General features: G+C 33.5%; 1 protein-coding gene across 3 annotated transcripts in view; it reads left to right on the top strand.

Annotated features, from left to right (window-relative positions):
- Positions 1 to 6,590, top strand: part of LOC106111378 — a 77,338-nt gene extending 70,748 nt beyond the window's left edge. For 2 of the 3 annotated variants that reach the window (XM_013293433.1, XM_013293431.1), the window contains 12 exons: positions 111 to 261; positions 351 to 857; positions 945 to 1,464; positions 1,628 to 1,977; positions 2,109 to 2,222; positions 2,298 to 2,446; positions 2,623 to 2,748; positions 2,891 to 3,010; positions 3,139 to 3,234; positions 3,507 to 3,595; positions 3,709 to 3,858; positions 4,256 to 6,590. In XM_013293433.1, the coding sequence (XP_013148887.1) occupies positions 111 to 261; positions 351 to 857; positions 945 to 1,464; positions 1,628 to 1,977; positions 2,109 to 2,222; positions 2,298 to 2,446; positions 2,623 to 2,748; positions 2,891 to 3,010; positions 3,139 to 3,234; positions 3,507 to 3,595; positions 3,709 to 3,858; positions 4,256 to 4,410 (2,527 nt within the window). In that variant the 3' untranslated portion in view covers positions 4,411 to 6,590. The remainder of the gene's footprint in view (positions 1 to 110; positions 262 to 350; positions 858 to 944; positions 1,465 to 1,627; positions 1,978 to 2,108; positions 2,223 to 2,297; positions 2,447 to 2,622; positions 2,749 to 2,890; positions 3,011 to 3,138; positions 3,235 to 3,506; positions 3,596 to 3,708; positions 3,859 to 4,255) is intronic. The other variant, XM_013293434.1, reaches the window with a different exon arrangement.
- The last annotated feature ends 11,808 nt before the right edge of the window (positions 6,591 to 18,398 follow it).

The raw sequence follows: 18,398 nt of genomic DNA, 5'->3' as shown, positions 1-18,398 counted from the left end.
AAATTTCTCGAACTCCTAGACCTGTTGATCAGATTTTTCCCTTTTGGAGTATCAGTCGTCATTCATTGTGTTTTTGTACTGTTTCTAAAGTCCCTCTTTTTCTCTAATAGTTGTCACAATACAATGGTGAAGCACGTCTTAGAACACGAACAACAAAACCAAGTGACGGATGCTTACTTCATGACGTTCTCGCGGAACAATCCCTGTGGGAACTCCGCCTGTCAGCACATCAGGGACATCACGCATTACCACTGCACTTGGGTAAGATTTCAGTATTGATTGGTTATACTAATTTTATGTTTTGTTTAAATTTATTCAAACAATAATTTATTTTTTTCGTTTTCTCACAGGAAAACTGTGGTGCTGTAATCCTGTCATCTGAAGAACACCCATTCAGACGTTTGGAACATCATCGTCAACACGCGATTCTCAGCCCTATGTCACCAAACCTAGCGGCTAGATTCGCTCCAAACTTTACACCTCAACTCTCTGCTCAATTACACCCAAATATGGCGGCCCAATTAGGTCAAGTGCCGAATTTACCAAATCTCCCGCCAAATCTTGCTCAATTGGCGCAGATGACGCCAAGTCTTTCTTCTCAATTAACGCCTAATCTGCAGGCGCAATTAAATCTAGGTCCAAATCCCAGCATAGTGCCACAACAAGTCAACCCATCTAGTTCTTTAGATGAAATGTTTAGCAGGAAGAGAGGAAGGCCACCAAAGAATAGAGTGGTTGAAGTTTGGACAGATAATGTAACTCCTCAAGCCATTTTTACGTCATTCAAATTACCAAAAAGTAATCAATTGCCACCAGCAGTGCCGTCCCCGGTCATAGCTACTATTGAAGAATTTCCTGTAAGTATTAATATACTACTAGTTACTAAAAAACAATCAAAACTTGTCTATAAAAGCAATGTTTTGAATATTTTTTATTTCTTGCAGAGAATAAAATTCCAACACTTCGAAGTTTACACAGTACCAGACACTTGTGCGCAATATTACCCTAACTGTCAACTAAGGATGACCAGACTACACTTGCATTGCTTCAACTGCAGCTTCACGGGAGAAACCCACATCATTATGGAAACTCATATGAGAGAATCTCACTCCATCTCACCCCTTCTAGAAGGATTCGATTACTTCTCATCCTTCGAACAATGCGGTGGGAAGAGTTGTTTCAAAAATCAACTGAGATCTCACTTCCATTGCGCCCAAGGCAACAATTGCCCAGCAATACTAACTCAGTATTCAGCATTAGCTACACACAAACACGGAAGAGGAACTCCAGTTATTAAAAGTGAAACAGATCAAGAGAAATCATTTGACGAGGCCAAAGATTATTCTATAAAAGAAAGAGCGTCTGCTGATAGTGTTAGTTCTATGAAAGAACACAACGAATCTTATACTCCAACTAATTTCTCTATAAAGAGTGAATTTGAAAGGGAACAGGATAATATTTCGGGTGAGTATTATTTCAATATATAGCTCTATCAGATTCCTTGTATATTAATTTCTTTACATAAGAAAAACATACAGACGAATTGAGTACCTCCTTCTTTTGGGAAGTCGGTCAAAAATGATGTGTTAATGAATAAGAATAATTTGACATATTATCTTAATTTCAGTAGTAAAAGCGACTGGAACGTTTTATCCGTCGTCACATCTCCGAAGCAACACCTCATCACCCTCACCGAGAAGCATTTACGATGCATCACCATCAAAGGACATGAAGCTTCGTATGGAATATGAACAGAAAAGACAATATGAGCCTCCAAAGCACTCAGGACCAACAATACCACCATCATGTCACGATCAAGCTTGTCCCTTGAACAAGAATGCTGGAGGAATGAACTTGCATTACCACTGCCCTCACTGCAGTCAGGCTTACGTGGATTTGAAGTTGCTTTTCAGTCATATGATGAAGAAGCATAGCAATACTATGGAACAAGGACCTGTTGGATTGCAAGCGACTAAGGTACAATTTCACCTTAATAATAAATAAATCTCCAATCTCTGTGTAATACTACATTTAAATCTGATACTTTAGCCAGTACAATCCTTGTGATAGTATTGCTTAATTAAATTTATATTATTTTATATTACCAGGAAACTTTAGAACGGGAGTATCCAGAAATTTCAATACTACCATCCACCGCGTCTTCCTCCACTGCTGGTCAAATGCCCTCGCCGAGTCAAAGACCAACTAATCCAGCTGAGCAAGTAAGTATTAAAAAGAATGAAGATATTCCTGAACAGCTCTTTCATGTCTGTTTACTAATATGTTACTAATTGCAGGTTCAAGCGGTGCAAAGTCTTCTACTCCAGCAGTACCTGGCAGGTGGTCGCAAAGGCAGTCTTCAAGATCAGTTGAAAATGCACCAACAATACACGGCCTCTTTGGCGGGTTTGCCTGGCTTAGCACAAGTCGCATTATTCTCACAAGGGTAAGTTAAATGTGATTGTCTTCTAAACTTCATTTACCATCATCAAACTATTTAATAATTTTCTTAATACTTCTGAATCAAAAAGCTCTGCTCCTCCAAGTTTCCAACTTATCTCTTCTTTTGTATCTTTTGGGTAATAGTGTGTGGCATAATTAAAAGATTATTTGTTATTCCAGAGGGTCACCGTTCCCGCTGTACCCCACCATGCTTTATCCGCCTGAGCTGCTGTTGGAACAAAGTCTGATGCAGGGTCACGGAATGCCTCCAGGCATGGACAAGGAAGCGGAAATGATTGCCAAATCGTGAGTATTTATAACCACTTAAGTACTTTTAATACAACAAATTATATGATAATTTTAAAATAGTTTGTTCAAGTAACCAATAGGGGCTAATAACCATGTAAATTATGGTAATTTAATGTGATTTAACGGTATAATTTGTTAGCAGGCGAACCCATACCACCAGAGGCCCTCACATGCGTGTCATGAAGGATGAACCAATTCCTGAAGGATATCTGAGGTTTAGGTTCAATGAGGATTGTGCCTACCAGCACTGCGGCTATAGGTGAGAATGCTTTAAATGAAAAATTCATTTTTTAAACATGTAAACAACGTAATATTAAATTTTTTTTTTCTGTAATAATATTCTAATAAGGTTTTCTTCGGAAACTTAATCAAATGTTTTATTTTCAGAGAACATCAAACTCACTTCCATTGCACTCGTAAAGATTGTGGCTATTCATTCTGTGACAAGACAAGATTCGTTCAACACACAGCCAGACATGAACGGTATGACATCATTATTTTGTGTATTTAAGTTGTACAGAAAACCTTTTTAAACTACTCAGTTTTCAAAGCGTAAGAAGACCCTACGAGCGCCATCTAGCGTACCATTGTCATAATGCTATTGCAAGCTTTAAGCTTTCAATAAAAGCTCAACGAAGACAAAGGAAATTTTTTGTTTTACAATTCTTCTTACAGATGGCGTTAATTTATATTTTTACAAGTGTTGAAAACTATTAATATTTGTTCAATGTAATAAATTACGGATTTATTTACAGATTGGATACGCTCATGGGTGGCGACTTCCAGCAATACAGAGCGAACGTCTACTGCCAGAGACCAGAGTGTCCACACGCCACAACATTCGGTAGGTTTTGTACAATGCGTGTACGATAACACGAGACTTTAATCGAACTGAAGTCACATCAGAATGCTATTTTATCTCTATCTAGCGACTAACTATCATCTGGTTATTTCCAGGAACAGGGCAGAACAAGGCGTCGCATTTCCACTGTTTGAAGTGCGATTTTGTGTGCACTGACACCAACAAGGTGGTCGCACATCGCCGCCAACATCAGAAACTAGACTCCATACAAGCGGCCGGGTTCGAGAAGTTTCCACCAAGCAAAGGTTAGTTATCGAGTACGTTTGATTATTTCATATTTCACTAGAATTGTTACTGTGTTTACTGACAAATAGGGTAATGTTTCTCGCGAGTATAAGTTTTTATGCATGTACATGTAAATTTCAATGTAACGGTCTACTGCCTAGACTACTGAACCGATTTTGATGAATGAGGTGTCATCCGTTTGGACCTTTTCTCCGGAGTGTCATAGGGTATAATTCATTAGCAAAAAACGACAAGAGGGGACTCGAGAATCATAATTCTGAAAAAAAAAAATAAAAACTCGAGTTCAAATTACAGTCGCCATAACTTTTTTTAAATGATTCTTCGCAGAGTATATGAATACTATGTAGTCAGTCGTTTTTTTTAATCAAGTTTATTATAATCAATTGTTTATTCCAGGTTGCGGTTACGAGCCTCAATGTATCCACAGCAAGAAACAGACCCACTATCATTGTTTGCAGTGCGGTTTCGCGGTGCTTGGTTTATCGCAAATGACGTCACACAAGTACAAGCATCAAGAGGCGAACCTCGGACCGTCCACTAGCGCCAACTGACCAACTACATCAGTGACATTTAATGGAACTTTTTAGTGTGTGCTTCGGAACGTAGCCGCTTATAGTATACGAAATGTTGATCTTAGAATCATCTAGTTTTTTCATTTTAATTCGGACTTTTATGTAATTTCAGCTTAAGGAAACAATTTTTAATGCTTCTACGTTTGATTTTTTTTAATGTTTTTGGTTTATAAAGATCCGAATTTAATATAAAATCTATGAAAAAATTATCCATCTAAATCGTGCCTTAGATGCAAGTTTAACTAGTGTACACACGCGGCGAGTCGTGTGCCAAATATCTTGTAGAAAAAAAACTATATGAGAATATTAAATTAATAAAACTCGTAGACAATAACATGAGATATCTAATAATCATAACGTACAGTGGTAAAAAGTGACATGTGTAACGTAATGTTGTGTATAGTCTCATGTTATCGTGACCGGGTTATACGATCGTGTGTTCAAGTTGCTAAAATGCATTTTGCATTAATATTAAGGTTTACAAATGATAGTGCATGTTAAGTGTGTATTTTCCTAAACTCCTGACCAATTTTTTAGGTGATAGTTAAAATTTAAAAAGATATTTATATTTATTACTACCCCCCATGAAAAAGACATTTTTACGGATAGTATTATTAATTTAGATTTCGTAAAATGAAGGCAATAATTGGGTTTAGAACACCATGTTGTGCCTAGAACAGACAATACATTTTTATGATAATTCCTGATATTAGTTATTTAGGAGAATGTCAGGGATTATCGGAAAAATCATAGATTAAAAAAACGAAAGTATATTAAAAAATATTTAACAAAAAAAATTGTCAATTTTATAAAACATTGTAAATAAGAATAGATTATATATTATCAGAAAAAAATGCTAAATGTTAATAATTGTTACGGAATATTGGAATTATAGAGTTGTATGAAAGTAAACGATTCGAATATGTACAGAACGAGTGCTAATTTGTGATTCATGAGGTAGCCATAAAATGCCATATAACTTCATACATATTTTTAGATATAATGTTAAAATTTCTAAATTCATTCGATTTATAAGATTTAAGAATAATCGAATTTGAAATGACAATATTTATAATAAGTCATTTAATTTTGTAACTTAATAAACCAAAAACACCGTGAAATAGACTTTACCTTTGCATTCCCGTTGTTTCCCGGAAACTTATCAAACCATTCCCGTGTGTAGTTTTAGCGGGTCATTGACCTGTGACCGACTTTGGTTCAACCTATTCCTAGCTTTTATCAGTATTTTGTTAGTTTAAGTCCTATCCTATTGTTCCTATATTACATTTCATTTCTAGTGAGCGTCCACTAGCAACAACTGGAGAAAAACGCATTATTTCAAAATACTGCAAATAAACAATGTAACACGTATTGCAAGTGGAAATTCACACTATCTTGTTTTGTATCTAATCTAAATAATTTCTTTTATTAATGTAAATTTATACTTTTAAGGCACTATCGGCCACACTGAACTGAATTTTTCAACATCAAAATTTAATTGAATTTCGTGTTCCATCGTGGTGTTATAAGAGGTGTTATTCAAATGTTTCAGTATATGGCCATTTGTCCTATCTTTAAAATAGTCCGTGCCATAAATTTTTTAGTCATGGTTTTGATGTTTAATTTTTACGTAAACTAGGTTTCTGTATCAACTAAATAATTTTACTCTCCGTGCGTTACGTTTTTTGTAAAACTTAATTCTCTAGTTGTCTGTATTGTAGATTTCAATTCTCATTGGCAAGTTATTTTCTATCATTATTGGTTGTTACGAAAACATTTGTTTTGTTATATAATTTTATGTTTCATGTTTTTTTTTTCTTCTCATACTTTTACGTTTTTGTCTTTCACAGACTTCTTTTAATATTAATCAAGTATTTATCTTAGTGTATTTAGCGTAAATTTTAGTTATTAAAAATAATTTAAATTCATCCTTAAATACAGTATTTTGTCAAAGTAAATGAAGTGTGGTGTGAAATATTAAATAAAATTTCGATTTGTCGTACAAAATTATCCCTTGTTTATATTTAATATGTAATTATCAGAATATATACGAATTATAATTTAAGCAGTTTCTTTCTATGAGATTAAAATTGGTATAAAATAGTTTAGCGTTGTTTACCTCATGAGTTCTAGAAATTAAATGAGAATATACAAAATTTTCTTTGTTTTTTATTACTTTTTTATCTAATTTATTTCAATAAACAGGCTACAAGAAGTAGCATGCTAACTATCGCCCGTGACTTTCAGCAAGGAATTAAAAAAAAAAATAATAAATAGCGTATGTATTCTTCCAGATTATGTTCTTTGTCAAATTTAATCGAGATTCATTCAGCCGTCTATGTGGTAAACTAACAAACATCCATCTAAACTTTCGCATTTATAAAATTCGTATTGTAACTTCTGCCGCTTGAAGTTAGAACGATCTAAAACCTATGACTATGATTTTTAATTCCTTCGTTCAAAGCAGCGAAATCTTTTTTATGTTATAAGGTGGCAAACGAGCAGGCGGCCATCTAAATTCGCCAAAATGACGAAGCGACCGCTGCCCATAGGCATTAGCAATAGCGGATGCGTTTCCTACATAAACAGGATATTTCCTCTTGCTATGCGTCTCTTCCACCGTCAAATCCATGTTTCCTTTCCATCCTATTGTTAGGAGAAAAACGGTGGAAAGGAAACGGGACTAAAGTTAGGCCAAAACTGAATAAATTACACTTTAGAAAAACCGACTAAAAGAAGAGTTAATATAACAAAGTATTCTTTCATGTTAACGAAAACGAAATGAAAATTCTTACATAAACAATTTAATTTCGTTTTCAATCTTGGTGTTCTTAAATAAATCCTCAAATGCAAAGTTCAGATTAATTTCGTACCGAGGGAAGCGCCGCTGACTGTCGGAGCTCGCTTTTGTTGAAATAAACGCCTTTTGTAGCTACGTCTTACAAAATTACAATTCAAAAGCACAATTTACTAAGTTTACCTTAAGTATTAAGTTTCTATACATTTCTGCTAATTGTATAAAGATATATGATGCCTTTAATAGACATGTCGTATACAGGTGCTACAAAAAGTTGTATCAACCTGTATTTTTTTATTGAAACATAAGAATAGACGCAATTCTAGTCAAAAAATGTATATAAATCTATAAGTAAGAAGTACATAACAAGAAGTATATACAGATAATAAAATTGGAGTGTCTGTTTGTAATATCAAAATAAAAATTCCAGATTTCGGGAAGATATTTGCGTTACTGATAACGAAAATCGCGTTTAAATTGTTTGTCTGTCTGTCTGTCCGCACGCTGCGTTTGTTCCGGGTAATCTCCGAAACGGCTGGGCCGATTTCGACCGGAATTTTACTGAAAGATACCTGACATATACAGGCATTTTATAGGCTACTTTTTTATCTTAATGTTGCGTGGACCAAGTCGCAAGTATCATAGAATGTCGAATATAGACAAACTATATGTAATTTTCGGCGCGATCTTTATATTTTTTGGTCAAGAATACATATAAATATAGTAGTTATCGAAAGCTATAAAAATATATGTTTAAGAGTACGTCGCATAGTATATATTCACAGAAAACGTAACGTCAATGGCGCTTTTCCATTGACCCTCCGAGTCGGAAGAACGTTCGTAAATTCATGTAAACGAATATTACAAAGGGAAACAAAACCACAATTATTAATGTATTTATTTATTAAGATACTTATCACTAACATTAACAGTATTTTAAATTGTAGAATTTAACTTGGACATTGTAAAACAATATTTCAATAAAATTATATCCTTAACCTGAATCTTCAATAACTAATTGATTTCCAAATTCATTGTCAATCGTGAATTAATTGTAGTTTTTTTATAATAATAATAATTAGATTATTAAATGTACAAATGGAAACTACACCGGACTCCGCCTCCCGCGGGCATCGGATCGATGTGACGCATGCGCAGACCGAGCCGCAGTATTGAATGGACCCATTCATAGCGCCTTCAGAATGAACTCTCTACGTATACCGCTCACGTAGCTATGCTCAACCCGGCCAGGACCACTACACATCATATTGTCTGCGAATATAGTAATACTTATTACTTACTAATATTAGAAGCTAGATGTCCGTGTATTTAACGTTGCCGAGCTATTATATGAAAATCAAAATACGCTCTACATTATTACTGAATTAATTCTGTATTCTTATGCATCTGTATTATTATACATAATCTCGTATTTACAAAATCAAGCCCAAGCTCAAGTCGAGGGCTTCAAGTAATATCCACATATGCGTTTTATTCTGTTGCTTTAAATTTTAACGTACTTTAAAGGGAAGTTAATTTTTATGTAATTATCAAACTAAATCTACACTAAAAGACACGGTTGTCAATTATGAAATAACTAAAAGTACTTGGGTCAATAAATTGTAACAAGATGGATGTCAAATTCTATTTTTAATTTGATTATTTGTTACTTAATTTCTTTAGTTACAAAAGCGACCAAAATCCAATTAAGATAAATCTATTTTCAGACATGAATTAGTTCGGAAGACATTTTTATTTTATATCTATTAATTTTGTTAATTAATAAATTATTTAAAGGCTCTTAGTAAATTTAAACATACCCTTTTATAGTGTCAACAAAATATACCGTAGACAATTAAGTAAACATAATTAGGTCCTGTTCAAGGAAAAATGATTGATCACATTTGAAACGCTAAAATAATCTCTTTGTTAGATTCGGCCTATTTTTGTCCCCAAACGAGATCCATCGATCACACACGAGCTGTGATACGATCGAGGAGGACGGAGGGTTTCGAGGGAGATAGTTCGATGACATTTAGGTCAGACTCACAAATCCCTTTAGCTATACCTGTTGTAAGGTGAAATGTATTTTAATATGAAAATTATACAAATAAGATTATTACATTTCAATAACATCTGAAACGCACAGGGGTATGCTTAGATCACAGATTTATATTTGGCGAACCTACAATTATCTTCCATATCTACTTATAATAAATTTGAGAATATACCTTTGGTATATTCGACATGACAGAGCAAATTTATTTTGTCGGAGCTTAAAATTCTATTTGACCTATTTCGATATTTCACGGAGTGAGCTACTCTTAGCCTGAAAATATACCTTTATTTCATGAAATGAATGAATTACATTTATGTAAGTTTATTTTTAGACCAGCTGTTGCGCACTGATAGACAAACAGACAGACATAAAAATTTAAATGCCAATTTCTTTATGAGCAACGCAAATACTTCATCTTCGGGAAATCTGATTTTTTTCTTTCAAAATTACGTTCAGACACGGCAATTTTATTATATGTACATATAGGTAATACAATAGTCGAATTAAGTGTGAATAAGTGCTGTTACTTTTACTATGTTTTCTAAGGAAGGAATATTTTTAATCTGTGTTCACTTTGCGTTTCTGGTCAGCTAATATCACCAGAAAACTATAACGATAAAAGTAATAACATTTGTATGCATAATAAACGATCTATAGAGACATTAATTCAATAAAGCGTAAAGCAAACATCACACCAATTTACTCAGTGAATCGTCTGGACATTGATGAATACAGTTTGCTTTTCATTTTGAATGTTAATTAGACGTCAACGTGAGACCGGATTATTCCCAAATATATTTTAATACTAGCTGTTACCGTGGGACTTCGTTCGCATGAAGTAATGAAAATTGTTTTATTGATTACATTTGTCAAATTCAATTGCAAATGTCAAAATGACATGACATAATGACAAAGCATGGCAATATTGCTTCCTTGGTGTTGGCAGCAACTTATGGTCTCTTTCCCACATTAGGGTTTTTATCCAAAATGTTTACGCCCTAAGTTTAATGGCGTGAAAATATATAGCCCAAAGCTTGACGTAAGTGTAGAGCTTTTTATTAAAAAAAGAATTATTCAAAAATATGCTGATATTGCTGACATCTTAGGTAACAAAGAAGTGTGTGTTTACGCTTTATTATAATAGTATAGACTAGCTGGTGCTGGCGACTTCGTCCACGTTAAATTTAAATGATTAGAAAAAATATAGCCTATGTTACTCAGTGATTACGTAGGTATTTAATTGTTAAATATATTTTAAATCGGCCCAGTAGTTTTTGAGTTATAACAATACATTCAAAAATCCGTAAATACAAATCTTTCCTCTTTATAATATTAGTATAGATGACAATTTGATGTGATATGTTAGTATGGGATAATTTAGTTAACAAATTCACTTAGCTAAATTTACACTGATTTTGAAACCTCATTTTAGAGAGATTTTTTCTAATCCCAGTACTGTGATCCACGGTATAAATATATATTTTCTCGATAGATTACGTGGGTAGTTTTCAATTCCGAGCTCCATTACTTGAGCTAACCATTCGAGCTTGTAAGTAATAAATGTCGTATCCGTTGCAGACATATTGAGTGCCTACGTTCTGCCTTCACTATGTTTTACTCGTACTGCAAACAACATTTGTGTTGGTCCCTTCTGATAGAGTTATAAGTTTTATAATTGTTACTGCTTTTGGATGTAACTATCTTTAACATATTTTTGAAAATAGCTTTTGCTTGCGAAAAATAGTGAATATAGCATATGTTACTACGTGATAATAAAGCTTTTTATTAGCGAAAGTTTTTTTTTTAATCTGCCCAGTATTTTTTTAGTTAATATATTGAATACAAAAATAAAAATCTTTCCTCGACTGTGTCCAAGAATCAATCAGGCTTGAATCCCATTATACCGTAGAACCGCGATAACTTAAAGTCCAAGGGAAACACAAAATATTTTAAGTTATAGAGGTTTTAAATAATCAAGGGTCTATGTTATAGAGGTTTTTGGCTCTGATAGGAAGGGAACATATTATTTATTGAAGTTATAGAGGTTTTTATGCTAGCGAGGTTTAAGTTATCGAGGTTCTATTGTAGTAACCTTGATTTTCCTGTTTTTTAAATGTTTTATTTATCTTTTTTTATTAATTAATCTTGTATTTTATTGCTTTTTTATCAAAAAGTGAATGAGAATTTAGGCACCTACTTACCTTTTAGTTACTTATCTATTACCGTTTATTTATATCTAAATATAACTTTCGTAAAAAGAAAATAAAACTACGAAAATATGAATCTATCATTACGTAACCTAAACATAGATATTGACGCAATAAAGATATTTTCAAACAATATAAATTAAACACGTAGGTTGTTTGAGCTAAAAATTTATTCTTATAATATTTTTATTGGAAAATCAGAATTAACAAACGTGTGAGCGTTAAGAAGCTTGTGGTAGCGAAACGTCTTGAGGTGAATCTCTTTCAAGAAAGAAATATTTTCTATTCATGTTCGCTTTCTTATAACTTACGTAAGTACGGTATGTAAAAAGTAAAAAAAAAAAACAAAATCAAATATCTTGTTTAAATCTTATAGAACTTGATATAAATAAACTTTGTAACTAAGTTAACCTATGAGATAAGTCTATATAGAACTTTAAAATGTCGTGGTTTATACAAATATGATATTCGTAAGATACGAGTTTGTACCACGATTGGGTTATTTTAGCTGACTGCCTCCAGTCAGCCCGTGAACATGGCGACGCAACTGTGCCAAAATATCAAAAACTAAAACAACTCAATCGTGGTAAGAAACCCGTATCATACGAGCATTATAAGATTAAAATTTTTGGACGCTTCCAGTGGGACCATACCCTTTCCAATGACCTGTACATATTTGCACTTGTACACCGCCCTCGTGCTGGACTTTATTACGTTTAGTGAAATAGACGTTTTTACTTTAAATTTATAAGTAGTTGATTAAAATACAAAATGCGAATAAAAAAATTTGGTCGATATAGAAAATTATCTGAAAAATAAAACCATCTGCAATTATTTTTAATATTTCATCATTTTTATTACTTATCTATACTTCTATATCTATATCTATATCTATACTTAATATAAAAAAGCGTAAACACACACTTCTTTGTGGCGTAAGATGTCAGCAATCACAGTATATTTTTGAATAATTCCTTTTTTTAATAAAAAGTATAGGGGACACTTACTTCAGGCTTCAGGATATATGTTTTTAAGCTATCAAACTTACGGGGTAAATAAATTTGACAAAAACCCTAATGTGGGAAAGAGACCATAAGCTGCTGCCATCAAGGAAGCAAGATTGCCATAGTAAGGTAATTGGTATTTTGACATTGCAATTGATAATTTGATATTTCATACTAATATTATAAATGCGGAAGTTTAGATGGATGAATCGATGAATGTTTGTTAGAGTTTGTAGCCTAAACGGATGAACGTATTTCGATGAAATTTTGTACAGACGCAGAGGATAATCTGGAAGAACGCATACTCTACTCGATTTTGTTTTTTATTATTCCAAGCGGACAAAGTCGCGGGCGAAAGCTAATATGTATAAAAAATGTATCTAATCTATCTATCTAATGTATTTATCTGTAATGTATTAAAGACGGTTACAGATGACCAAAGTTAAAATAGGAAACCATTCCTAAAACGACGATTCACAATCACTTTGGGAACGGAATAAGTTATCTAAGTTGTAAGTTATATGAAAGTGCAGTGCAAGCAACAAACTTGTACCGCAGGAAGCTTCGCAGCGTGGGAAGTTGCTAATCCGTCGCGAGTTGCCGAAAAATACTTTGTACTGAGTTTATTGTTGAGAAATATCTTACTAAATCCATTCTTTGTTGTATAAGGAAATTCTAGAAATAGTATATTTATTTACACTATATGTAAGCTTGAGCGATTATGAATTGTAATTTGTTTTGAGACAAGGCCCAATTTTAGCCCCTTTCCCGTCCCACCTTTTTCTTTAAGAGAAGGATGGATGGGAAATTGGATTTGACGGTGGAGGAGACGCATAGGATGGGAAAATATCCTCCTTCCTTGATTTAGCTATGGGCAACGGTTGCTTCGCATTTTGGCGGATTTAGGTGGCCGCTTGCTCGTTTGTCACCTTTTTGTATAAAAAGACTTTTAAAAACTTTTTTTAATTAATTAAGTTCCCAATTAGCTAAATAATTAATCAACGCGTGACAATATTTAAATTATAATAACATTGCGTGTTAATTTTTAATCCTTAATGAAATTAAAAGCAAAAATTCACGTGAACATAAAAGCCCACAACGATAAAGCTACAATGAGACAAAGCTTTCGTTCCGTTCCGTTCATTTTAATGCGGGCAATTCACAGTTGTCGCCGTTCATAAAATAAAACAAAGACTTAAGATAACATTGTGCTCACAATGGACTGGATCCCATTTAACCCGAGTTTCCACCGCTTGCACCGGGACTATCCAGACCTTAGTTACACGTGCACTTTTATTTTATTTGTTACTTTCTTCTTGTTTTAGATGTTACAAGTATGTAAAAAATATCCGTCTGATGACTGTATGAGTTCTTTTCTCTTAACATTATTTTGTTGTAAGGAAAGGATGGGTAGGGAAAGTGCATTCGATGGTGGAGACGCACAGGAAGGGAAAATATCCCCTTTCTGTGCATCTTTTCCTCCGTCAATTAAGGATAGGCAAGGTATCAACAATTAAGGATGTCTACGGAGAACGGCCGCTTTGCCTTTTCGGTGAATTAAGGCGGTCTTTTGCCATGTTATTAGATAAAAAATTGTATGAAATTTGTTAGTGTGCTTTTACACCGGTAGAGGCGCTGCACAGCAGTGTACTTTCTCGGCAATTTATCGTACTACGCTTACTATACTTAGTAACTTGTAAATCGAATCACATTAATTGCTTTAATACTAAATAATACAGATATTTTAAAACATATTTTATCTTTTAATCAAATACTATATTCTGCTACGACTGGTTACTGAATTATTTTGAACGCATTTTATTGTTGTTCAAATTTGATCTATGTTCTCGAGCTTTTATTGTTTTCGGAACATGTTTTCGCATAATTTTTCAGTACTTTTCAGTGATACTTCTCTGATTTCTATTTATTTGGAACAGCAAAAATATAATTCATTTTTCAAAAACATTTTCCTAAGTGATTAGTTACATTTTTGGAAAAATTCTTCCGTAAATTACAAAATTTAAATGTCATTGAAAAATTTCTCAGCACTGTTTAAATAGTAACACATTAGCTCCTTCGAGAGTCGTTTATCTCAGTAAAGCTGAATAGAGCTGGTGTTCAAAGGGAATTAATTTGAGAAATCTCTCAGGGAATTAGTTTGGGGCTAACTCCGTCTACGTCCGCCATTGTGTTCCCACTGTGACCGAACATTTGAATTCACACTCAATATTGAGTAAAGCGACAAAGCTGCCGACACCATACTACTAATGCTAGTTACACACGTTGACAGAACATTCATCTCCCCCACCTTATCCCACTCCCGTAGGGTCGGCGCACCGGGTTTTTGTCCTTCAAATAATACTATCATCATAGACATCACTCTCTTCTTGATCATCTCGCCTTTCACGCAATCCATCTATGTTTTTCTAGGTCTTCTTCTACCGGTGTACCTCCACACACATAACTAACGTTCTTGTTACTACGTTGACAAAACATTGTGACAGATAAAAACTGTGCTTCTAGTTTTAAATAAAGAAACACGGTACGGGTTCTATCCATGCTAGCACCCTGGGCGAGATTTGTACAACGCCCCCTTTTTTTCAACTTCAGGCTTGTTTTACTGACTAAAATTCGCAGACCTGTGACGTCCATTTCTGTCACGCCCAGGGCGATTGACTAAGCGCCCTACCCTCATCGACACTAAAGTAATTATTTTATTAGGAAAACGATTAAAAATGTATTAGTGATATTAAGTTTTATATGTTATATGCTTGTCACTTATTCACGTGTGTTTTGACACATTTTATTTCAGATACCTAGTTTTTTAACAGAACATTTATAGTAGACTTTCGTTCAAAGAATAGCAGTACTGCAATGCCTTGGTGTGTAACTAGCATTATACTTCGAGCCACTAGAGACTCGCCCCCGTATTGATTTCAACTCCCTCTAAATAAACACTATTTTCTCTTTTAGGGTTCGTTTATATTACAGGCTCTATGGACTTGTATATTTCTTACAATACGAAATAAGTCTAGCATACTGTTAGACTTGTTTGTAATTGTTAATAGTTTATTATTGTAGTGCTTGTTATAGACGTAAAAATAATATTTGTATGTCCAAAGTGTACCATCAATAGAGTAATGATGGAACTTTGATATTGTGATTTGATGGCAGAGGATAGTAATCCTAAAAAAAAGTAGTAAAACGTTAAGTTGTTAATGAAATTTTTACCTTGATTAAAAACTCTACCGTGTAGTATTTGAACTGGTTCTTAATTTATAGAAAGGTATTTGTGGACAAAACGTTTTTACTTATAAGCAATATTAAAAAATAATGGGCACAAGTCAACAAAGTTACTCATTTCTTATTGAGGAAAAACAATAGAAGTTCGTCCATTGAAAGCTTCAAGAAACCAATTATTACTTTGCCCGTTTCCTTTGTGAATTTTCCAATATTATTTTAGCGCAAATTATTCTCAGCCATTGAATAGTTCCCTCATCTCTTATTGATGAAAATTCGAATTCGAAATGTCGAAGAGGAATTAATATCGAATATATTTCTTTGGAGATTTAAATTAATATTTCTATAGATAAAAGCGGTGAGAACGTTATAAAAATAGAATCTTTTTGCTCGGATTGCTATACTTTCGTGCATATACTCTTAGATATGTCGTGGATCACTAATTTTTATGAGATTTTATCGTTTGTAATAACTTGATAAATCCTAAAAATGGCAACGTAATTACTATTTTGTAGCAGATAAGATAAATATGTTTAAAATTTTTGTTATGCCTACGTTTTCATAGTAAAATATTTGAAAAGCGATATTAATATATTGCAAAAGCATTTAATCAAATATGATAGGAATTCAAATTATTAACACATTTAACGATGATTTGGGTTTGATGGATGACCGCAATCTACTAAAATTGTATTAATTAGTAAAGATTTTGTACATTCTCTGATACCTTGTTGAGATCTTACGTAATTTTGATTCTTATCTTTTTTTATAATTCCATACTAAATCATCAGAAATATTTCGGGGAACCTCAACAGAGTTACTATTACGAACGCCTACTAGTTCTTCCTTACCACCGGAGAGTACGTGAGCAGGGCTCTTAGAGCTTTGTACTCCATTCTTGTTGGACACATAGAAATTGTATAAGACCATCTCGTTTCACACTACACCCACTCTCGGCCCACACCTACGTAGCCACAGCGAAGCTACAGGCCCTGTTTTTCAGCCCACATTTCAGTCGCACCGCGGACGCGAGTCAGGCCGGTTGTGTGCCGGAAGGGGACAATTTTACAATTAGCCCTTATCCAACGATCGCCACGTCAGCGATGTCTTTTTGAGAGAGCCGGAGGGGCTCGAAAATTTGATATTGAAAAATCGATTTTATTTAAAAAAGATTGAAGAATCGATTCGATTATCGATACTTTGAGTCAAGAACACTTGGCCAAGTGTTTCGTGTCGCAGGGGACTGTCCAACAGGTGAGTGCTTAATTTCACTTTTGCGATACATTGTTGTATGTGTTTATATTTTATTTAAATAGTGTGCCTTTTTTTCGTATTTCTTTTTTTATTCTAAGGTAACAGATGGAGACGTAACTTGTTTTTTCTACTTTTTTAAAATATGTGTACATTGTATAAGTATAAAATTATAATTAGTTAAGGAAGTTATCTTTATATATTTACTAGTTATAAATAATGTTTTATAATTGAAAAAAGCGTCGATGGCTAGCATCACTTCTTCAATTAAAAATGTGTTTAACAGTTTTTTTGGATTTCAATTAATTTAAAAGCAAGTTGAAAAAGAGGTAATCAAAATTTTTAAATTTTGTAGGAATATTCCACGATTATGCATCGACCCACGTGTATTTTGAACAAAATAAAAGAATACTTTAATTTTTATTACAAAACACTTCGAATATTGCGCAGAATTATTATGTTTAATCTTAACTTATGGAATACAAACAGCGCCGAGTGAAAAACTAGTTACAAAATAAAATTAAATGAATTTTATTTAAACATATGGATAATTTATTTTACGCAAGACACGCATCGTATTTAAACCCTGTTTAAATCAACGACATTTATGAAATCGAACTGCCGTTCTCAGAGTTGTTAATAGTTACTTAATATTTCCTTAGTGAAGATTTCTCTTACAACATCTACAGAAAAGGTAACCACTTAGTAACCAACTACCAAATTTTGTCAATCCAAACATGGAATTTCTATTTGCCTTGCTTACAAGGGTTTTTTTGTCTGTCTGTCCGCAAATTCGCGTTTGTTCCAGGTAATTTTCTATATGGGTGAATACTTTTTCACGAGACTAGAAGCTATCCCATGCATAAGGAAATATTATGCTGCCTACTTTTATGCTTTTTTACTTCACGCTCACAAAGATACGGCGACCGCTTGTTAAACATAAATGTCTTATGCACGGTTTCCCGTTTCCGAACCACCTAACTTGAGTTTTACACCGATATAATAAATGGAGACTTCAGCAATCCGGCATTAAATATTTTTGACGTCATGATTTAGATACCGGAAAAACCCATTTGGTAAAAACCCCTTACGAGAGACGAATAATTGATCTAATAAATGAATACGTCGCGGTTTGCGCATTTAAGAAATCAGTAATTTTATTTGCATTCCCACGAACATTGTGTGAAACTTCTCTCTAGTAGTATTGTATCACTTTTTATTCTCCAACACCAAAAAATATAACACAAAAAGCCATCATATGGATTTTTTTAAACCGTTAACAAAGAAATGGTATCGGGTTTTCATTTCATTTAGTTAACGTGAAAATACTGTCGGCGCGGGGCTCGTAAAAACCGATGTACTAAAAAATATTTGACATTTTGTTGCATTTTTTTTTTTTTTTTTTTTTT

Source organism: Papilio polytes, unplaced genomic scaffold (genome assembly GCF_000836215.1).
Source record: "Papilio polytes unplaced genomic scaffold, Ppol_1.0 DF824169.1, whole genome shotgun sequence".
Classification (NCBI taxonomy): Eukaryota; Metazoa; Arthropoda; class Insecta; order Lepidoptera; family Papilionidae; genus Papilio; species Papilio polytes.
This window is presented reverse-complemented; position numbering and strand designations above follow the sequence as displayed.